This window comes from Micromesistius poutassou (genome assembly GCF_964030765.1).
Source record: "Micromesistius poutassou genome assembly, chromosome: 7".
In the NCBI taxonomy this organism is placed as follows: Eukaryota; Metazoa; Chordata; class Actinopteri; order Gadiformes; family Gadidae; genus Micromesistius; species Micromesistius poutassou.
In genome coordinates this window covers 20,518,239-20,543,238 of record NC_140277.1, presented here as the reverse complement: position 1 = coordinate 20,543,238, position 25,000 = coordinate 20,518,239, and the positions used below count along the sequence as shown (strand labels likewise).

The 25,000-nt window shown below is 47.4% G+C and overlaps 2 protein-coding genes across 2 annotated transcripts in view; both read right to left on the bottom strand.

Moving 5' to 3' along the window:
- Window positions 1-6,569, bottom strand: part of pdxkb (pyridoxal (pyridoxine, vitamin B6) kinase b) — a gene marked incomplete at both ends in the record, with an annotated part of 28,370 nt that extends 21,801 nt beyond the window's left edge. The window contains 2 exons of the mRNA XM_084470465.1: window positions 3,878-3,932; window positions 6,489-6,569. Of these exons, the coding sequence (XP_084326591.1) occupies window positions 3,878-3,932; window positions 6,489-6,569 (136 nt within the window). The remainder of the gene's footprint in view (window positions 1-3,877; window positions 3,933-6,488) is intronic.
- A 4,084-nt stretch (window positions 6,570-10,653) lies between these two features.
- The window catches only part of itsn1 (intersectin 1 (SH3 domain protein)), a 98,541-nt gene continuing 84,194 nt past the window's right edge, over window positions 10,654-25,000 (bottom strand). The window contains exons 43-45 of the mRNA XM_084470802.1: window positions 22,316-22,380; window positions 11,545-11,653; window positions 10,654-11,401 (exon numbers count right to left, since the gene is read on the bottom strand). Coding sequence (XP_084326928.1) covers window positions 11,253-11,401; window positions 11,545-11,653; window positions 22,316-22,380 — 323 coding nt within the window. The 3' untranslated portion in view covers window positions 10,654-11,252. The remainder of the gene's footprint in view (window positions 11,402-11,544; window positions 11,654-22,315; window positions 22,381-25,000) is intronic.

Genomic DNA, 25,000 nt, shown 5'->3' with positions numbered 1-25,000 from the left:
TGTCTGTCTCTGTGTCTGTCTCTCTGTGTCTGTGTCTGTGTCTGTCTCTGTGTGTGTCTGTCTCTGTGTCTGTCTCTCTGTGTCTGTGTCTGTCTCTGTGTCGGTCTCTGTGTCTGTCTCTCTGTGTCTCTGTGTCTGTGTCTGTCTCTCTGTCTCTGTGTCTGTCTGTCTCTGTGTCTCTGTGTCTGTGTCTGTCTCTGTGTCTGTCTCTGTCTGTCTCTCTGTCCCCTGTTAGTGTTTTTACTGCCCTAAAAAAGAGAAACTCAACAATAGACCTCTGAAGAATAAGTCCCGCCTCCGAGGCTCCGGTTCCCTCGGTCAAATGTCTATGGGAGATAATACGGGGTTTATGAATGATCGTACATAACAAACTCTGTAGGTGGCGGAGAAGTAAAAGCTGCGTCACGTTTTGAACTACACACCTTTTCCATCTAGTTTCGACTGGGTTAAAGTAGCATTAATAATCGTTTACTACTTTAAAGTAGTAAACAGTTAAAGTAGCATGGTAGGCGGGACTTCATGGTAGGCGGGACTTCATGGTAGGCGGGACTTCATGGTAGGCGGGACTTATTCTTCAGAGGTCTATAGAATGAGGGCCAAAGCTGTCAAACGATTGGCCAACGAAAAGCTGCCCCCCCCCCGGCCAGCCCCCCCCTCTGGGCCCCCGGGTTAGGATTAGGGATGTCACGATACCAGAAATCTAGTAGTCGATACCAATACCAGTGAAATTCCACGATTCTCGATACCCAATTCGATACCACGGTCAAAAACAAAACAATAAACCCATGTACTTTATTTATTAAAACCATTTAAACATTACAAAAAACAGTGGCACTGGCATGTAGCCTTCAAGTAATGAATAAAAATAAACCACTATTAACATTACAAAAAAGAACAGTGAAGTAATAATAATTATATTATTTATATAAAAATAATAAGTAATAATAATTTAAAAATAAATAAATACGCGCTGAAAGCAGGCAGTCATGCAGCTATGCGGCTGGCGTTTACACTTGCGTGCATGGCGGGGTTTAAAACATAACTTCCAACCTAATATTAAGTAATATAATGCAGGTGCGCAAGGCAGCCACAGGAGACGCCAACATTGTTTTCAACCGCTCGGTACCGCGCCGTATTAATTACCAAGTTTTGAAAAGAAAAAGTATTTGAAGCGAATAAGCAACGCTGTTTTTGATTTGTTTATTTGGTTTTGAACGAATCATTTTGGATGCATGCATCGGCTTTGAGTTGGTTTGTTTACTTTGAAATTGCATACGCTCGCAACACACATGCACACGCGCACGCACACACACGCACACATTCACCGCCGCACCCACTACAACCTGCCGATCTTCAATCAAAACAACATCAAGTAAGTGATGCCGAACGCAGTCGTACCATGCGTGTTTAGAAGCGCAACACTGAAACGGGTCCCATCTGAAACAGTCGCGCGGCGCAGCGTTCCAAACGCAAAGTACTTCCAGACACGACTCTTGCTATTCTTTTTATCGACGAGTCGAGGCGGAGCCGTCGCACTCGCTGCAGCTGCAGCTGCCGTCTTCCATGTTCCCGTGTAGGTGTATATGCTGCCCACGGGACGTCCGGAGGAATTGCATCCTCGGTACCTACGGTACTAAGAAAAACGAGTACCGTCACGTTTTTAGAATTTTGGTATCGACTTGGTACCGAAGTATCGGTTCTGGTGACATCCCTAGTTAGGATGGTGGTCTGGTGATTGGGGCGAGTGCTCAGACATTTGGATGTCACTCAGCTCATACTTAACACAACAACAACACAACGAGAGATACCAGAGACAAACAACACAACAGGAGATACCAGAGACAAACAACACAATGAGAGATACCAGAGACAAACAACACAACAGGAGATACCAGAGACAAACAACACAATGAGAGATACCAGAGACAAACAACACAATGAGAGATACCAGAGACAAACAACACAATGAGAGATACCAGAGACAAACAACACAATGAGAGATACCAGAGAAAAACAACACAATAAGAGATACCAGAGACAAACAACACAATAAGAGATACCAGAGACAAACACAATGAGAGATACCAGAGACAAACAACACAATAAGAGATACCAGAGACAAACACAATGAGAGATACCAGAGACAAACAACACAATGAGAGATACCAGAGACAAACAACACAATGAGAGATACCAGAGACAAACAACACAATGAGAGATACCAGAGACAAACACAATGAGAGATACCAGAGACAAACAACACAACGAGAGATACCAGAGACAAACAACACAACAGGAGATACCAGAGACAAACAACACAATGAGAGATACCAGAGACAAACAACACAATGAGAGATACCAGAGACAAACAACACGATGAGAGATACCAGAGACAAACAACACGATGAGAGATACCAGAGACAAACAACACGATGAGAGATACCAGAGACAAACAACACAATGAGAGATACCAGAGACAAACAACACAATGAGAGATACCAGAGACAAACAACACAATGAGAGATACCAGAGACAAACAACACAATGAGAGATACCAGAGACAAACAACACAATGAGAGATACCAGAGACAAACAACACAATGAGAGATACCAGAGACTGAGTTCAACTGTTGACCTCCTGAAGGCTGCTGGACCCTCTATCTGAACATCACCATAACTGCCATGACCACCATCCCTCCAAAACAAACCACACACACACACACACACACACACACACACACACACACACACACACACACACACACACACACACACACACACACACACACACACACACACACACACACACACACACACACACACACACACACACACACACACACAGCTGGTTTGAGGGCTGAGCTGGTTTAGGGGTTAAGCTGGTTTAGGGCTGAGCTGGTTTAGGGCTGAGCTGGTTTAGGGCTGAGTTGGTTTAGGGGTTAAGCTGGTTTAGGGCTGAGCTGGTTTAGGGTTGAGTCGGTTTAGGGGTTAAGCTGGTTTAGGGCTGAGCTGGTTTAGGGCTGAGCTGGTTTAGGGCTGAGCTGGTTTAGGGCTGAGCTGGTTTAGGGCTGAGTCGGTTTAGGGGTTAAGCTGGTTTAGGGCTGAGCTGGTTTAGGGCTGAGCTGGTTTAGGGCTGAGTCGGTTTAGGGGTTAAGCTGGTTTAGGGCTGAGTCGGTTTAGGGCTGAGCTGGTTTAGGGCTGAGCTGGTTTAGGGGTTAAGCTGGTTTAGGGCTGAGCTGGTTTAGGGCTGAGCTGGTTTAGGGCTGAGTCGGTTTAGGGGTTAAGCTGGTTTAGGGCTGAGTCGGTTTAGGGGTTAAGCTGGTTTAGGGCTGAGTCGGTTTAGGGGTTAAGCTGGTTTAGGGCTGAGCTGGTTTAGGGCTGAGCTGGTTTAGGGCTGAGTCGGTTTAGGGGTTAAGCTGGTTTAGGGCTGAGTCGGTTTAGGGGTTAAGCTGGTTTAGGGCTGAGCTGGTTTAGGGCTGAGCTGGTTTAGGGCTGAGTCGGTTTAGGGCTGAGCTGGTTTAGGGCTGAGCTGGTTTAGGGGTTAAGCTGGTTTAGGGCTGAGCTGGTTTAGGGCTGAGCTGGTTTAGGGTTGAGTCGGTTTAGGGGTTAAGCTGGTTTAGGGCTGAGCTGGTTTAGGGCTGAGCTGGTTTAGGGGTTAAGCTGGTTTAGGGCTGAGCTGGTTTAGGGCTGAGCTGGTTTAGGGTTGAGTCGGTTTAGGGGTTAAGCTGGTTTAGGGCTGAGCTGGTTTAGGGCTGAGTCGGTTTAGGGGTTAAGCTGGTTTAGGGCTGAGTCGGTTTAGGGGTTAAGCTGGTTTAGGGCTGAGCTGGTTTAGGGCTGAGTCGGTTTAGGGGTTAAGCTGGTTTAGGGCTGAGCGTACCTGTGTGGTTGGAGAACTGCACCGAGTTGATGGAGTCCACCTCAAACCCCAACACCTGAAACATGAGGAGGGTCAGGGGAGACTCACTGATGAACACGTCCTGTTATCGTAGTTCAACCTGCTCACAGTCTGTGGTCCAACATCTGCTTCTTCACATGTTTGTGACGGCTTTGAACTCCAGCGTCCAGACGTCCCTCACCCACAACCCTCCTCTATGTGGACCTCCAGTAGCTGGCCCCAGTCTCCCAGTAGCTGGCCCCAGCCTCCCAGTAGCTGGCCCCAGTCTCCCAGTAGCTGGCCCCAGTCTCCCAGTAGCTGGCCCCAGTCTCCCAGTAGCTGGCCCCAGTAGCCCTTGTTGCTGACTGCTTCAGCCTGTCAGATCTATGGACAGTGTGGCTGGGGGGCTGCTCCTCTAGAGACAGTGTGGCTGCTCCTCTAGAGACAGTGTGGATGGGGGCTGCTCCTCTAGAGACAGTCTGGCTGCTCCTCTAGAGACAGTGTGGCTGGGGGCTGCTCCTCTAGAGACAGTCTGGCTGCTCCTCTAGAGACAGTGTGGATGGGGGGCTGCTCCTCTAGAGACAGTGTGGAGGGGGGGCTGCTCCGTTTGTATTGATTATAGGGACTTTAACTTTAAGTGTGTTTCTGAAGTGCCTTGAGTGTGACTCTTGAACTCTGAGCAGGTGGCAGTAAGCTACGTACCTTGAATGAGATGGTCAAAGATGAAAGACTAAGCTTCATAACTTTAAATCAAACATTAATAAGCATCAAGCATCACAGCTTGTGCAGTTGATGTTTGAACACATTTTGCTGTTCCTTGGTTTCATTTTTGGGAGTGGTATTCTTTGAATAACGGTTAAAACATAGTTTTTCACATTTCAATTACCTATACCCCTAGATAACTAGTAATTCCAGTCATTTAGTCTCTCTTGTACATCAAATACATTTCTTACTGTTCCTAGTTTGTAAAAAGATTCTTATCATGAACAATTGTCTCGCATGGCGTGTCTCCTTTAGTGACATCAGAGAGCTGAGACGTGAGGGCCAATCAGGAGCAGTGTGGTGTGATGAGGGCCAATCAGGAGCAGTGTGGTGTGATGAGGGCCAATCAGGAGCAGTGTGGTGAGATGAGGGCCAATCAGGAGCAGTGTGGTGTGATGAGGGCCAATCAGGAGCAGTGTGGTGTGATGAGGGCCAATCAGGAGCAGTGTGGTGTGATGAGGGCCAATCAGGAGCAGTGTGGTGTGATGAGGGCCAATCAGGAGCAGTGTGGTGTGATGAGGGCCAATCAGGAGCAGTGTGGTGTGATGAGGGCCAATCAGGAGCAGTGTGGTGTGATGAGGGCCAATCAGGAGCAGTGTGGACAGCTTGGGAGAGGGGTTTCCTCACAGCCACCCGCCCCGCCTCACCCTGCCCTGTCCCCCTTCCCCCCTGCCCCTCCGGGCCCCTGCCACTCCGGGCCCCTGCCCCGTCAGGCCCCTGCCCCGTCGGGCCCCTGCCCCGTCAGGCCCCTGCCCCGTCGGGCCCCTGCCCCGTCAGGCCCCTGCCCCGTCGGGCCCCGCCCTGCCCCTCCGAGCCCCGTCCCCCTCCAGGCCCCGTCCCCCTCCGGGCCCCTGCCCCGTCGGGCCCCTCCGGGCCCCTGCCCCGTCGGGCCCCTCCGGGCCCCTGCCCCGTCGGGCCCCTGCGGGCCCTTTCACATCCAGCCTTGGCAGTAGCACACGCTTTTCTGTATTTATTTGGTGAGGAAATTGACTGCTAGCTTTTTCTCAAAAGTATCTCAAAAGTAAAGTGAAGAAGAAGAGATTATTAATGTGGACACGTTGGTTCCTGGGGCCAGTTTATGGACTAGATGACCGCTACCAACACCAGATAACAACGTTTACCAACATGTCAACAAGCTGTTTGTCATCCACATGTTTGCAATTCAACTTGAAAAAAATCATGAATGATCTCTATGTAAATCAAATAACAGTTGGATAAGGTATTATCACATGACAGCACGCCGATGATAATTATGACATTAGCTGATTAAGATGCATGACGACAGTAGAAGTAGTCTTCACAACAAACGGACTGTCAAAATAAAAGCACCAAACACAGCTGAGCAGGGCTCATCACACAGCCCCGTGGTCCATACTGAAGACAGCTGGACCCGTGCAGAGCTCACGTCCTACCATGAGGCCAGCAGGGCGAGTGCATCCTGGAGTCTTTAAAACACCAGACATCAACATGCTTGGGTTTCACCAAACAAGCCCTTGGTCAGAATTATTCCTAGCAGTTCGTACGACTCTCTAATGCGGCCACAACGAACCCAACACACACAGCGTCAGTGAGGACGACCAACAGATCAGCTCAACCTGCTAGAGAAGATATGGTGCTGCATGTTAGGACATGAGTCACATGTCATCATAATAACCTTTACCATGCACAGCGGGGCATTGACATGATCTAGATATCTAAGTATTATATAAGTATATCTATATCTATATAAATATAGATATAGATAGATATATATAGATATATATAGATATATACATACATACACACATATATATAGTATTAACAAGGAGAATCGTGACCGTAGAGGCTGAAGCGGCGGCCGGGTCGTGATTACCTGTAAGGGGAACGAGGCGCTCTTGTTGCCCACGTAGCCCCGCACGACGTGGCTCTGGATGGACAGCACGCGGCACTCCATGGCGACCCGCAGCCGGGAGCGATGGTCCGTCCCCCGATGTGATGGTCCGTCCTCCCGATGCGATGGTCCGTCCTCCCGATGCGATGGTCCTCACTCCGCTGACCCGACCCAGCCTGGTGGACGTCCCTGGCTCACCAGCTGCCCCCGTCGCTGTCACGTCGGCCGGCGGTGAGGAGCGTGTCGGGGCTCGTTCTGTTATCTGTGCGTGTCGGTCTGTAACGCGCGCGCGTGTGCGTGTGTGCGTGTTTGTTTTCGTGCGTGCACACACGTACAGTCGTGTATATTAGGTAGTTATACTTTGGTCATAAATACAGGAGTGCATTAAAGCACCAGGTCGTCTGTCGCTCTCCTCCCGAAGCTCAGCGCGGCGCTGAAGGGCACGAGCGGGCTACAGGCAGCGCGCGGCCACCTAACCGACGTGACGTCACTGGAGTGGAGGAAAACCAAGTCGCATCATCATCATCATCATCGTCAGCGGCAGCATCATCATCTCTGCGTCATCCATCATGTCGCTGCAAAGGACCCAGGAGGAGAGCGGAGGATGAGGAGGAAGGCTGCTGCTGGTCCGCTTCAGCCGTACACGCGTTCTGCATTCACGGTCCTGAAGAAAAACACGGTTCTGCCCGGTCTGCGTGCTCGCTGATATCCATATTATCCTACTCAAGTGTGTGTGACTCATCAGTCGTGACTGTGGAAGGTTAACGGAGCTTTCCATCTCTCTCTCTCTCTATATATATATATATTATATTTTATATATAGGCCTATTATGAATGATATATATATATTTTTATATGTATTTGACATATTACGTATTTGTGTAAATCATATTTATATATATATAATTTACACAAATACGTGTTGGAAAAAAAACCTTGATTTCTTCATAAAGCATCTAATAAAAGCTCTTATATATATGTCTATAGTAGATATATATACTATAGACAAGTAGGCCTATATATATATATATATATATATATATAGGCCTACTTGTCTATAGTAGCTTTAGTAGCCTATTGCCTATTTTTCTCACTATAAACTTTAGTCAACACTACAAATACGACTTAGCAGGCCTAACAATTTATTTACAATCACGCTTTTAACCAAAAAAATGTTAGACATTAAATGTTGTATTGTAATAGATATCATATATATACATATAGTATCTCTTTATAGCAGGTATTAGACTGACTACACAGAACAAGGTCCTCACAGCGCCTAAGGGTCCATCTGGAGTTTATTGTGAGCATTGAGACAACAACGTAGACGTATCTTCTTACAGCGCGGCCCATAGTGTTCATATATTAACTCTCAGAACAGTATTATACACAACCTGGCAGGTGGACAGTAGCAGTAGCCTTAGTACAGTAGGGACATGGGGGTCATGGGATGTTTGTTACATCCACCAGTCATCATCATATTCACCTTGAAAAAGAAGCAATAACATCAGCCCGCACACACACACGCGCGCGCAGATACACACACTCACACACACCCCTGTAATTGACTGAGGCCCTCTTGATGTTGCTGGACAGTGGCTGGTCACTATGTTACTGAACAGTAATGTTGCATTAATACGGAGTCATGAGCCCAGTTAACAAAAGATATTAAATAAATACATCAAGTCAATCCAATGGGGTGGTCCCACCATAGAAACAAACCATGTGTTGTTGTGACCATAGGTGGACCATCAACGAGCCACTGGTCACTGTATGGATAGAAAAGGTTTTCATTTATCACCCCCCCCAAACCACCAACACTATGACCCTTGTTTGTTTCTTAACATTACAAAATGATAACAGTAATACAACATATTTTCTGTACCTCAATCTGAGTCATCAAACATCATCAGCATTATGTAACCATGCCGTTGTTCCAAACAGTGACTCTGGGGCTGCTGACATAGGAAATTGCAGTCAGGTTGCTTTGGCCTTTCTGCTTAAACAGAGCAACATTTTAAATACATTTTTTGTTTTCTTTAAATTCAGTACCTTGCTTGTAATCTTAGACCTGATAAGACAGTTCAACTGTAAAAACCAACAAAAAGAATAAACACTACCTTTCACTTATATACCACGCCTCTTTCTTACTCTCTAAGTGTTTCTCACACACACACACACACACACACACACACACACACACACACACACACACACACACACACACACACACACACACACACACACACACACACACACACACACACACACCAGGGTATTGTGGGTATTAGGGTTGTGGGGGGATTGACCCTTGAGAAACCCCGAGTGGAAGCCAGGAAAAGACTGGACTGACGTGATTTCAGTAAATATTATTTCAGATTGAACTGCATTATTCTAGTTAAACATCTGTTTGGACGGGCCAGAATTAAATGTGAATCCTTTTCCAAATTGGTATGAACAACAAACCATTTGATCAAGAGTTGGGTTTCAGAACGTTTCAAACGGCTGTAGCCCTTCCTCTCTGAACCCAGAGGTGAAGAAATGGATCTAGTGTGACACCTGAACCAGGTTTCTGTCCCTCTAACCTGGGTGGAGGCCTAGTTTTGGATCTAGTGTGACACCTGAACCAGGTTTCTGTCCCTCTAACCTGGGCGGAGGCCTAGTTTTGGATCTAGTGTGACACCTGAACCAGGTTTCTGTCCCTCTAACCTGGGTGGAGGCCTAGTTTTGGATCTAGTGTGACACCTGAACCAGGTTTCTGTCCCTCTAACCTGGGCGGAGGCCTAGTTTTGGATCTAGTGTGACACCTGAACCAGGTTTCTGTCCCTCTAACCTGGGTGGAGGCCTAGTTTTGGATCTAGTGTGACACCTGAACCAGGTTTCTGTCCCTCTAACCTGGGTGGAGGCCTAGTTTTGGATCTAGTGTGACACCTGAACCAGGTTTCTGTCCCTCTAACCTGGGTGGAGGCCTAGTTTTGGATCTAGTGTGACACCTGAACCAGGTTTCTGTCCCTCTAACCTGGGCGGAGGCCTAGTTTTGGATCTAGTGTGACACCTGAACCAGGTTTCTGTCCCTCTAACCTGGGTGGAGGCCTAGTTTTGGATCTAGTGTGACACCTGAACCAGGTTTCTGTCCCTCTAACCTGGGCGGAGGCCTAGTTTTGGATCTAGTGTGACACCTGAACCAGGTTTCTGTCCCTCTAACCTGGGTGGAGGCCTAGTTTTGGATCTAGTGTGACACCTGAACCAGGTTTCTGTCCCTCTAACCTGGGTGGAGGCCTAGTTTTGGATCTAGTGTGACACCTGAACCAGGTTTCTGTCCCTCTAACCTGGGTGGAGGCCTAGTTTTGGATCTAGTGTGACACCTGAACCAGGTTTCTGTCCCTCTAACCTGGGTGGAGGCCTAGTTTTGGATCTAGTGTGACACCTGAACCAGGTTTCTGTCCCTCTAACCTGGGTGGAGGCCTAGTTTTGGATCTAGTGTGACACCTGAACCAGGTTTCTGTCCCTCTAACCTGGGTGGAGGCCTAGTTTTGGATCTAGTGTGACACCTGAACCAGGTTTCTGTCCCTCTAACCTGGGTGGAGGCCTAGTTTTGGATCTAGTGTGACACCTGAACCAGGTTTCTGTCCCTCTAACCTGGGTGGAGGCCTAGTTTTGGATCTAGTGTGACACCTGAACCAGGTTTCTGTCCCTCTAACCTGGGTGGAGGCCTAGTTTTGGATCTAGTGTGACACCTGAACCAGGTTTCTGTCCCTCTAACCTGGGTGGAGGCCTAGTTTTGGATCTAGTGTGACACCTGAACCAGGTTTCTGTCCCTCTAACCTGGGCGGAGGCCTAGTTTTGGATCTAGTGTGACACCTGAACCAGGTTTCTGTCCCTCTAACCTGGGTGGAGGCCTAGTTTTGGATCTAGTGTGACACCTGAACCAGGTTTCTGTCCCTCTAACCTGGGTGGAGGCCTAGTTTTGGATCTAGTGTGACACCTGAACCAGGTTTCTGTCCCTCTAACCTGGGCGGAGGCCTAGTTTTGGATCTAGTGTGACACCTGAACCAGGTTTCTGTCCCTCTAACCTGGGTGGAGGCCTAGTTTTGGATCTAGTGTGACACCTGAACCAGGTTTCTGTCCCTCTAACCTGGGTGGAGGCCTAGTTTTGGATCTAGTGTGACACCTGAACCAGGTTTCTGTCCCTCTAACCTGGGTGGAGGCCTAGTTTTGGATCTAGTGTGACACCTGAACCAGGTTTCTGTCCCTCTAACCTGGGCGGAGGCCTAGTTTTGCATAAAGCAGCTTAGAGGAGCCTTATATTACCCAGTAGGTGAGCTTGCTAGCGTGTGTGATCAGGGCTACCCAGGAGCTCTATTGCGTTGCTAAGTGTTCATTCCCTTACAAACACTCAGGAAACAGAAGCAGATCCGTGCCAAAACTAAGTCCACCAAAGGAATCAAGTTGAATAAAATGCTAAATGTTATATTTATTCTGTGTAGATTTACTCTGTCAATAAAATACAATAGATAAAAAAACAAAACATTTTAAAATACTTGTTGATTTAAATTTTTATGATTTGATTTGTTTCCCTTTTTATAATTAAGTGAAATAAAATCCTTTCTTTATTTTGTATTTCTTTTTAATTTTGGCATGGTTGTGTTCCACCCATGTGTCACCCAGCAGCCTTTCTCCTAGTTGTCCAGCAATCTACATAAGGTATGAGTATGGATCTGATCCAGTGAGCGGTCCGGTCCGGGCTTTACGGTTCTTCAAACAGCTGGAGGTCCAGCCTCACCACTATCTCGCCCGTCGGTACCTCGTGGAGCAGCAACCGCTTTGTGATTGGTCCCTTGGAACCCTGGTCCTTCTTTATTTCAGCCAATCGGATCTCTGTCCTACCTAGAAAGTCTGAAATGTGAAGGGACATTTCCGAGGGTGAAGAAGTAGAGGGTGACACAAAGCTGAAAATGATCCATTTTCTGTGATCACAGAGACGGCAAAATGGAAACAAAAGTGTTGAATCAAAGGGAGTGGAGTGAGTGTGAACGCACCGTCAGGGGAGAACTGGTCCCGCTCAAACACCGTCACGCACAGAACGTCCTGCTCCAGGTCCTTGATGAAGAACTGGCAGTTGGAGTTCCACTTGGGGTTCAGCGTGTCCTGAGTACCAGAGAGCAGAACCAACTGAGAACCTGAGAACCACAACGCTACGGAACGAACCTGAGAACCACAACGCTACAGAACGAACTGAGAACCTGAGAACCACAACGCTACAGAACGAACCTGAGAACCACAACGCTACAGAACGAACTGAGAACCACAACGCTACAGAACCAACTGAGAACCACAACGCTACAGAACCAACTGAGAACCACAACGCTACAGAACGAACTGAGAACCACAACGCTACAGAACGAACTGAGAACCACAACGCTACAGAACCAACTGAGAACCTGAGAACCACAACGCTACAGAACGAACTGAGAACCACAACGCTACAGAACGAACTGAGAACCACAACGCTACAGAACGAACTGAGAACCACAACGCTACAGAACGAACCTAAGAACCACAACGCTACAGAACGAACTGAGAACCACAACACTACAGAACGAACTGAGAACCACAACGCTACAGAACGAACTGAGAACCACAACGCTACAGAACGAACTGAGAACCACAACACTACAGAACGAACTGAGAACCACAACGCTACAGAACGAACTGAGAACCACAACGCTACAGAACGAACTGAGAACCACAACGCTACAGAACGAACTGAGAACCACAACGCTACAGAACCAACTGAGAACCACAACGCTACAGAACGAACTGAGAACCACAACGCTACAGAACGAACTGAGAACCACAACGCTACAGAACCAACTGAGAACCTGAGAACCACAACGCTACAGAACGAACTGAGAACCACAACGCTACAGAACGAACTGAGAACCACAACGCTACAGAACGAACTGAGAACCACAACGCTACAGAACGAACCTAAGAACCACAACGCTACAGAACGAACTGAGAACCACAACACTACAGAACGAACTGAGAACCACAACGCTACAGAACGAACTGAGAACCACAACGCTACAGAACGAACTGAGAACCACAACACTACAGAACGAACTGAGAACCACAACGCTACAGAACGAACTGAGAACCACAACGCTACAGAACGAACTGAGAACCACAACGCTACAGAACGAACTGAGAACCACAACGCTACAGAACCAACTGAGAACCACAACGCTACAGAACGAACTGAGAACCACAACGCTACAGAACGAACCTAAGAACCACAACGCTACAGAACGAACTGAGAACCACAACACTACAGAACGAACTGAGAACCACAACGCTACAGAACGAACTGAGAACCACAACGCTACAGAACGAACCTGAGAACCACAACGCTACAGAACGGACCTGAGAACCACAACGCTACAGAACGAACTGAGAACCTGAGAACCACAACGCTACAGAACGAACTGAGAACCTGAGAACCACAACGCTACAGAACGAACTGAGAACCTGAGAACCACAACGCTACAGAACGAACTGAGAACCACAACGCTACAACACACAGAACGAACTGAGAACCTGAGAACCACAACGCTACAGAACGAACTGAGAACCTGAGAACCACAACGCTACAGAACGAACTGAGAACCTGAGAACCACAAAGCTACAGAACGAACTGAGAACCTGAGAACCACAACGCTACAGAACGAACTGAGAACCACAACGCTACAGAACGAACTGAGAACCACAACGCTACAACACACAGAACAAACTGAGAACCACAACGCTACAACACACAGAACGAACTGAGAACCACAATGCTACAGAACGAACTGAGAACCACAACGCTACAGAACAAACTGAGAACCACAACGCTACAGAACAAACTGAGAACCACAACGCTACAGAACGAACCTGAGAACCACAACGCTACAGAACGAACTGAGAACCTGAGAACCACAACGCTACAGAACGAACTGAGAACCACAACGCTACAACACAGAACGAACTGAGAACCACAACGCTACAACACACAGAACGAACTGAGAACCTGAGAACCACAACGCTACAGAACGAACTGAGAACCACAACGCTACAGAACAAACTGAGAATCTGAGAACCACAACGCTACAGAACAAACTGAGAACCTGAGAACCACAACGCTACAGAACGAACTGAGAACCACAACGCTACAGAACGAACTGAGAACCACAACGCTACAACACACAGAACGAAATGAGAACCACAACGCTACAACACACAGAACGAACTGAGAACCACAATGCTACAGAACGAACTGAGAACCACAACGCTACAACACACAGAACGAACTGAGAACCACAACGCTAGAGAACGAACCTAAGAACCACAACGCTACAACGCTACAGAACGAACTGAGAACCACAACGCTACAACACACAGAACGAACTGAGAACCACAACGCTACAACACACAGAACGAACTGAGAACCACAACGCTACAACACACAGAACAAACTGAGAACCACAACGCTACAACACACAGAACGAACTGAGAACCACAACGCTACAACACACAGAACGAACTGAGAACCACAACGCTACAGAACGAACTGAGAACCACAACGCTACAACACACAGAACGAAATGAGAACCACAACGCTACAACACACAGAACGAACTGAGAACCACAACGCTACAACGCTACAGAACGAACTGAGAACCACAACGCTACAACGCTACAGAACGAACTGAGAACCACAACGCTACAACACACAGAACGAACTGAGAACCACAACGCTACAACACACAGAACGAACTGAGAACCACAACGCTACAGAACGAACCTGAGAACCACAACGCTACAGAACGAACTGAGAACCACAACGCTACAACGCTACAGAACGAACTGAGAACCACAACGCTACAGAACGAACCTGAGAACCACAACGCTACAACGCTACAGAACGAACTGAGAACCACAACGCTACAACACACAGAACGAACTGAGAACCACAACGCTACAACGCTACAGAACGAACTGAGAACCACAACGCTACAACACACAGAACGAACTGAGAACCACAACGCTACAACACACAGAACGAACTGAGAACCACAACGCTACAAAACGAACCTAAGAACCACAACGCTACAACACACAGAACGAACTGAGAACCACAACGCTACAGAACGAACTGAGAACCACAACGCTACAGAACGAACTGAGAACCACAACACTACAGAACGAACTGAGAACCACAACGCTACAGAACGAACTGAGAACCACAACGCTACAGAACGAACCTGAGAACCACAACGCTACAGAACGAACTGAGAACCACAACGCTACAACACACAGAACAAACTGAGAACCACAACGCTACAACACACAGAACGAACTGAGAACCACAACGCTACAACGCTACAGAACGAACTGAGAACCACAACGCTACAGAACGAACTGAGAACCACAACGCTACAACACACAGAACGAACTGAGAACCACAACGCTACAACACACAGAACGAACTGAGAACCACAACGCTACAGAACGAACTGAGAACCACAACGCTACAGAACGAACTGAGAACCACAACGCTACAGAACGAACTGAGAACCACAACGCTACAGAACGAACTGAGAACCACAACGCTACAACACACAGAACGAACTGAGAACCACAACGCTACAACACACAGAACGAACCTAAGAACCACAACGCTACAACGCTACAGAACGAACTGAGAACCACAACGCTACAGAACGAACTGAGAACCACAACGCTACAACACACAGAACGAACTGAGAACCACAACGCTACAACACACAGAACGAACTGAGAACCACAACGCTACAGAACGAACTGAGAACCACAACGCTACAGAACGAACTGAGAACCACAACGCTACAACACACAGAACGAACTGAGAACCACAACGCTACAACACACAGAACGAACTGAGAACCACAATGCTACAACGCTACAGAACGAACTGAGAACCACAACGCTACAACACACAGAACGAACTGAGAACCACAACGCTACAACACACAGAACGAACTGAGAACCACAACGCTACAGAACGAACTGAGAACCACAACGCTACAACACACAGAACGAACTGAGAACCACAACGCTACAACACACAGAACGAACTGAGAACCACAACGCTACAACGCTACAGAACGAACTGAGAACCACAACGCTACAGAACGAACTGAGAACCACAACGCTACAACACACAGAACGAACTGAGAACCACAACGCTACAACGCTACAGAACGAACTGAGAACCACAACGCTACAGAACGAACTGAGAACCACAACGCTACAACACACAGAACGAACTGAGAACCACAACGCTACAACACACAGAACGAACTGAGAACCACAACGCTACAGAACGAACTGAGAACCACAACGCTACAACACACAGAACGAACTGAGAACCACAACGCTACAGAACGAACTGAGAACCACAACGCTACAGAACGAACTGAGAACCACAACACACAGAACGAACTGAGAACCACAACGCTACAACACACAGAACGAACTGAGAACCACAACGCTACAACGCTACAGAACGAACTGAGAACCACAACGCTACAGAACGAACTGAGAACCACAACGCTACAACACACAGAACGAACTGAGAACCACAACGCTACAGAACGAACTGAGAACCACAACGCTACAACGCTACAGAACGAACTGAGAACCACAACGCTACAACGCTACAGAACGAACTGAGAACCACAACGCTACAACACACAGAACGAACTGAGAACCACAACGCTACAGAACGAACTGAGAACCACAACGCTACAACACACAGAACGAAATGAGAACCACAACGCTACAACACACAGAACGAACTGAGAACCACAATGCTACAACGCTACAGAACGAACCTAAGAACCACAACGCTACAACACACAGAACGAACTGAGAACCACAACGCTACAGAACGAACCTAAGAACCACAACGCTACAACACTACAGAACGAACTGAGAACCACAACGCTACAACACACAGAACGAACTGAGAACCACAACGCTACAACGCTACAGAACGAACTGAGAACCACAACGCTACAAAACGAACCTAAGAACCACAACGCTACAGAACGAACCTGAGAACCACAACGCTACAACACACAGAACAAACTGAGAACCACAACGCTACAACACACAGAACGAACTGAGAACCACAACGCTACAACGCTACAGAACGAACTGAGAACCACAACGCTACAACACACAGAACGAACTGAGAACCACAACGCTACAACACACAGAACGAACTGAGAACCACAACGCTACAACGCTACAGAACGAACTGAGAACCACAACGCTACAACGCTACAGAACAAACTGAGAACCACAACGCTACAACACACAGAACGAACTGAGAACCACAACGCTACAACACACAGAACAAACTGAGAACCACAACGCTACAACACACAGAACGAACTGAGAACCACAATGCTACAGAACGAACTGAGAACCACAACGCTACAGAACGAACTGAGAACCACAACGCTACAACACACAGAACGAACTGAGAACCACAACGCTACAACGCTACAGAACGAACTGAGAACCACAACGCTACAACACACAGAACAAACTGAGAACCACAACGCTACAACACACAGAACGAACTGAGAACCACAACGCTACAACACACAGAACGAACTGAGAACCACAACGCTACAGAACGAACTGAGAACCACAACGCTACAACGCTACAGAACGAACTGAGAACCACAACGCTACAGAACGAACTGAGAACCACAACGCTACAACACACAGAACGAACTGAGAACCACAACGCTACAACACACAGAACGAACTGAGAACCACAACGCTACAGAACGAACTGAGAACCACAACGCTACAGAACGAACTGAGAACCACAACGCTACAACGCTACAGAACGAACTGAGAACCACAACGCTACAGAACGAACTGAGAACCACAACGCTACAACACACAGAACGAACTGAGAACCACAACGCTACAACGCTACAGAACGAACTGAGAACCACAACGCTACAACGCTACAGAACGAACTGAGAACCACAACGCTACAACACACAGAACGAACTGAGAACCACAACGCTACAACACACAGAACGAACTGAGAACCACAACGCTACAACACACAGAACGAACTGAGAACCACAATGCTACAACGCTACAGAACGAACCTAAGAACCACAACGCTACAACGCTACAGAACGAACTGAGAACCACAACGCTACAGAACGAACTGAGAACCACAACGCTACAACACACAGAACGAACTGAGAACCACAACGCTACAACACACAGAACGAACTGAGAACCACAACGCTACAACACACAGAACGAACTGAGAACCACAACGCTACAACACACAGAACGAACTGAGAACCACAACGCTACATCACACAGAATGAACCTGAGAACAAACCACAACCCTACATCACACAGAATGAACCTGAGAACCACAACCCTACATCACACAGAATGAACCTGAGAACAAACCACAACCCTACATCACACAGAATGAACCTGAGAACCACAACCCTACATCACACAGAATGAATCTTGAGAACAAACCACAACCCTACATCACACAGAATGAACCTGAGAACAAACCACAACCCTACATCACACAGAACGAACCTGAGAACAAACCACAACCCTACATCACACAGAATGAACCTGAGAACAAACCACAACCCTACATCACACAGAACGAACCTGAGAACAAACCACAACCCTACATCACACAGAACGAACCTGAGAACCACAACCCTACATCACACAGAACGAACCTGAGAACCACAACCCTACATCACACAGAACAAACCTGAGAACAAACCACAACCCTACATCACACAGAACGAACCTGACAACCAACCACAACCCTACATCACACAGAATGAACCTGAGAACAAACCACAACCCTACATCACACAGAATGAATCTGATAACAAACCACAACCCTACATCACACGGAATGAACCTGAGAACAAACCACAACCCTACATCACACAGAATGAACCTGAGAACCACAACCCTACATCACACAGAATGAACCTGAGAACAAACCACAACCCTACATCACACAGAATGAACCTGAGAACAAACCACAACCCTACATCACACAGAACGAACCTGAGAACCACAACCCTACATCACACAGAATGAACCTGAGAACAAACCACAACCCTACATCACACAGAATGAACCTGAGAACAAACCACAACCCTACATCACACAGAACGAACCTGAGAACCACAACCCTACATCACACAGAATGAACCTGAGAACAAACCACAACCCTACATCACACAGAATGAATCTGATAACAAACCACAACCCTACATCACACAGAATGAACCTGAGAACAAACCACAACCCTACATCACACAGAATAAACCTGAGAACAAACCACAACCCTACATCACACAGAATGAACCACAACCCTACATCACACAGAATGAACCTGAGAACCACAACCCTACATCACACAGAATGAACCTGAGAACCACAACCCTACATCACACAGAATGAACCTGAGAACCACAACCCTACATCACACAGAATGAACCTGAGAACCACAACCCTACATCACACAGAACGAACCTGAGAACCACAACCCTACATCACACAGAACGAACCTGAGAACAAACCACAACCCTACATCACACAGAATGAACCAGAGAACCACAACCCTACATCACACAGAATGAACCTGAGAACCACAACCCTACATCACACAGAATGAACCTGAGAACCACAACCCTACATCACACAGAATGAACCTGAGAACCACAACCCTACATCACACAGAATGAACCTGAGAACAAACCACAACCCTACATCACACAGAACGAACCTGACAACCAACCACAACCCTACATCACACAGAATGAACCTGAGAACAAACCACAACCCTACATCACACAGAATGAACCAGAGAACCACAACCCTACATCACACAGAATGAACCTGAGAACCACAACCCTACATCACACAGAATGAACCTGAGAACCACAACCCTACATCACACAGAATGAACCTGAGAACCACAACCCTACATCACACAGAACGAACCTGAGAACAAACCACAACCCTACATCACACAGAATGAACCAGAGAACCACAACCCTACATCACACAGAATGAACCTGAGAACCACAACCCTACATCACACAGAATGAACCTGAGAACCACAACCCTACATCACACAGAATGAACCTGAGAACCACAACCCTACATCACACAGAACGAACCTGAGAACAAACCACAACCCTACATCACACAGAATGAACCTGAGAACCACAACCCTACATCACACAGAACGAACCTGAGAACCACAACCCTACATCACAAAGAATGAACCTGAGAACCACAACCCTACATCACACAGAATGAACCTGAGAACAAACCACAACCCTACATCACACAGAATGAACCTGAGAACAAACCACAACCCTACATCACACAGAACGAACCTGAGAACAAACCACAACCCTACATCACACAGAACGAACCTGAGAACAAACCACAACCCTACATCACACAGAACGAACCTGACAACCAACCACAACCCTACATCACACAGAATGAACCTGAGAACAAACCACAACCCTACATCACACAGAATGAACCAGAGAACCACAACCCTACATCACACAGAATGAACCTGAGAACCACAACCCTACATCACACAGAATGAACCTGAGAACCACAACCCTACATCACACAGAATGAACCTGAGAACCACAACCCTACATCACACAGAACGAACCTGAGAACAAACCACAACCCTACATCACACAGAATGAACCAGAGAACCACAACCCTACATCACACAGAATGAACCTGAGAACCACAACCCTACATCACACAGAATGAACCTGAGAACCACAACCCTACATCACACAGAATGAACCTGAGAACCACAACCCTACATCACACAGAACGAACCTGAGAACAAACCACAACCCTACATCACACAGAATGAACCTGAGAACCACAACCCTACATCACACAGAACGAACCTGAGAACCACAACCCTACATCACAAAGAATGAACCACAACCCTACATCACACAGAATGAACCTGAGAACAAACCACAACCCTACATCACACAGAATGAACCTGAGAACCACAACCCTACATCACACAGAACGAACTGAGAACCAACCACAACCCTACATCACACAGAATGAACCTGAGAACCACAACCCTACATCACACAGAATGAACCTGAGAACAAACCACAACCCTACATCACACAGAATGAACCTGAGAACCACAACCCTACATCACACAGAATGAACCTGAGAACCACAACCCTACATCACACAGAATGAATCTGAGAACCACAACCCTACATCACACAGAATGAACCAGAGAACCACAACCCTACATCACACAGAATGAACCTGAGAACAAACCACAACCCTACATCACACAGAATGAACCTGAGAACCACAACCCTACATCACACAGAATGAACCTGAGAACCACAACCCTACATCACACAGAATGAACCACAACCCTACATCAAAAAGTGAACATGTACTCTGGCTCTAATATAAGAGTACTGCTTCATAAAGAAAGTGAACATGTACTCTGGCTCTAATATAAGAGTACTGCTTCATAAAGAAAGTGAACATGTACTCTGGCTCTAATATAAGAGTACTGCTTCATAAACAAAGTGAACATGTACTCTGGCTCTAATATAAGAGTACTGCTTCATAAAGAAAGTGAACATGTACTCTGGCTCTAATATAAGAGTACTGCTTCATAAACAAAGTGAACATGTACTCTGGCTCTAATATAAGAGTACTGCTTCATAAAGAAAGTGAACGTGTACTCTGGCTCTAATATAAGAGTACTGCTTCATAAAGAAAGTGAACATGTACTCTGGCTCTAATATAAGAGTACTGCTTCATAAAGAAAGTGAACATGTACTCTGGCTCTAATATAAGAGAGTACTGCTTCATAAAGAAAGTGAACATGTACTCTGGCTCTAATATAAGAGTACTGCTTCATAAAGAAAGTGAACATGTACTCTGGCTCTAATATAAGAGTACTGCTTCATAAAGAAAGTGAACATGTACTCTGGCTCTAATATAAGAGTACTGCTTCATAAAGAAAGTGAACATGTACTCTGGCTCTAATATAAGAGTACTGCTTCATAAACAAAGTGAACATGTACTCTGGCTCTAATATAACAGAGTACTGCTTCATAAAGAAAGTGAACGTGTACTCTGGCTCTAATATAAGAGTACTGCTTCATAAAGAAAGTGAACGTGTACTCTGGCTCTAATATAAGAGTACTGCTTCATAAAGAAAGTGAACGTGTACTCTGGCTCTAATATAACAGAGTACTGCTTCATAAAGAAAGTGAACGTGTACTCTGGCTCTAATATAACAGAGTACTGCTTCATAAAGAAAGTGAACATGTACTCTGGCTCTAATATAAGAGTACTGCTTCATAAAGAAAGTGAACATGTACTCTGGCTCTAATATAAGAGAGTACTGCTTCATAAAGAAAGTGAAGGTGTACTCTGGCGCAGACAAAAGATGCAGTGAAGTTGGACCATGGACTTGATCCTCCAAAGCCACTCAGAGCTCCACCTTCTACAGGACTCAACAGAGGAGAGTCTGCTGGCATCATTATATATATATATATATATATATATATATATATATATATATATATTTATATATATATATCTATATATATATATGTGTAGCTGTACAGGGCTGAACAGAGAACATGGTAGTACCTGTAACGTCTTGGTGATGTGACACTGCGACCCCATGGTCACCTCGCAGTACGGGTTACTCTTCCCTGCACAGACAGACAGACACAGGGGTCAGGAACCTGTTCTATGGAGGCTGACAGACAGACAGACAGACAGACACAGGGGTCATGAACCTGTTCTATGGAGGCTGACAGACAGACAGACAGACGGACACAGGGGTCAGGAACCTGTTCTATGGAGGCTGACAGACAGACAGACACAGGGGTCAGGAACCTGTTCTATGGAGGCTGACAGACAGACAGACACAGGGGTCAGGAACCTGTTCTATGGAGGCTGACAGACAGACAGACAGACGGACACAGGGGTCAGGAACCTGTTCTATGGAGGCTGACAGACAGACAGACAGACGGACACAGGGGTCAGGAACCTGTTCTATGGAGGCTGACAGACAGACAGACAGACAGACGGACACAGGGGTCAGGAACCTGTTCTATGGAGGCTGACAGACAGACGGACACAGGGGTCAGGAACCTGTTCTATGGAGGCTGACAGACAGACAGACACAGGGGTCAGGAACCTGTTCTATGGAGGCTGACAGACAGACAGACACAGGGGTCAGGAACCTGTTCTATGGAGGCTGACAGACAGACAGACACAGGGGTCAGGAACCTGTTCTATGGAGGCTGACAGACAGACAGACACAGGGGTCATGAACCTGTTCTATGGAGGCTGACAGACAGACAGACAGACGGACACAGGGGTCAGGAACCTGTTCTATGGAGGCTGACAGACAGACAGACAGACAGACGGACACAGGGGTCAGGAACCTGTTCTATGGAGGCTGACAGACAGACGGACACAGGGGTCAGGAACCTGTTCTATGGAGGCTGACAGACAGACAGACACAGGGGTCAGGAACCTGTTCTATGGAGGCTGACAGACAGACAGACACAGGGGTCAGGAACCTGTTCTATGGAGGCTGACAGACAGACAGACACAGGGGTCATGAACCTGTTCTATGGAGGCTGACAGACAGACGGACAGACGGACACAGGGGTCAGGAACCTGTTCTATGGAGGCTGACAGACAGACAGACACAGGGGTCAGGAACCTGTTCTATGGAGGCTGACAGACAGACAGACAGACGGACACAGGGGTCATGAACCTGTTCTATGGAGGCTGACAGACAGACAGACACAGGGGTCAGGAACCTGTTCTATGGAGGCTGACAGACAGACAGACACAGGGGTCAGGAACCTGTTCTATGGAGGCTGACAGACAGACAGACACAGGGGTCAGGAACCTGTTCTATGGAGGCTGACAGACAGACAGACACAGGGGTCAGGAACCTGTTCTATGGAGGCTGACAGACAGACAGACAGACAGACAGACACAGGGGTCAGGAACCTGTTCTATGGAGGCTGACAGACAGACAGACACAGGGGTCATGAACCTGTTCTATGGAGGCTGACAGACAGACAGACACAGGGGTCAGGAACCTGTTCTATGGAGGCTGACAGACAGACAGACAGACGGACACAGGGGTCATGAACCTGTTCTATGGAGGCTGACAGACAGACAGACAGACAGACAGACACAGGGGTCATGAACCTGTTCTATGGAGGCTGACAGACAGACAGACACAGGGGTCATGAACCTGTTCTATGGAGGCTGACAGACAGACAGACAGACAGACAGACACAGGGGTCAGGAACCTGTTCTATGGAGGCTGACAGACAGACAGACACAGGGGTCAGGAACCTGTTCTATGGAGGCTGACAGACAGACAGACACAGGGGTCAGGAACCTGTTCTATGGAGGCTGACAGACAGACAGACACAGGGGTCAGGAACCTGTTCTATGGAGGCTGACAGACAGACAGACACAGGGGTCATGAACCTGTTCTATGGAGGCTGACAGACAGACAGACACAGGGGTCAGGAACCTGTTCTATGGAGGCTGACAGACAGACAGACACAGGGGTCAGGAACCTGTTCTATGGAGGCTGACAGACAGACAGACACAGGGGTCATGAACCTGTTCTATGGAGGCTGACAGACAGACGGACACAGGGGTCAGGAACCTGTTCTATGGAGGCTGACAGACAGACAGACACAGGGGTCAGGAACCTGTTCTATGGAGGCTGACAGACAGACAGACACAGGGGTCAGGAACCTGTTCTATGGAGGCTGACAGACAGACAGACACAGGGGTCATGAACCTGTTCTATGGAGGCTGACAGACAGACGGACACAGGGGTCAGGAACCTGTTCTATGGAGGCTGACAGACAGACAGACACAGGGGTCAGGAACCTGTTCTATGGAGGCTGACAGACAGACAGACAGACGGACACAGGGGTCATGAACCTGTTCTATGGAGGCTGACAGACAGACAGACACAGGGGTCAGGAACCTGTTCTATGGAGGCTGACAGACAGACAGACACAGGGGTCAGGAACCTGTTCTATGGAGGCTGACAGACAGACAGACACAGGGGTCAGGAACCTGTTCTATGGAGGCTGACAGACAGACAGACAGACAGACAGACACAGGGGTCAGGAACCTGTTCTATGGAGGCTGACAGACAGACAGACACAGGGGTCAGGAACCTGTTCTATGGAGGCTGACAGACAGACAGACAGACAGACAGACACAGGGGTCAGGAACCTGTTCTATGGAGGCTGACAGACAGACAGACACAGGGGT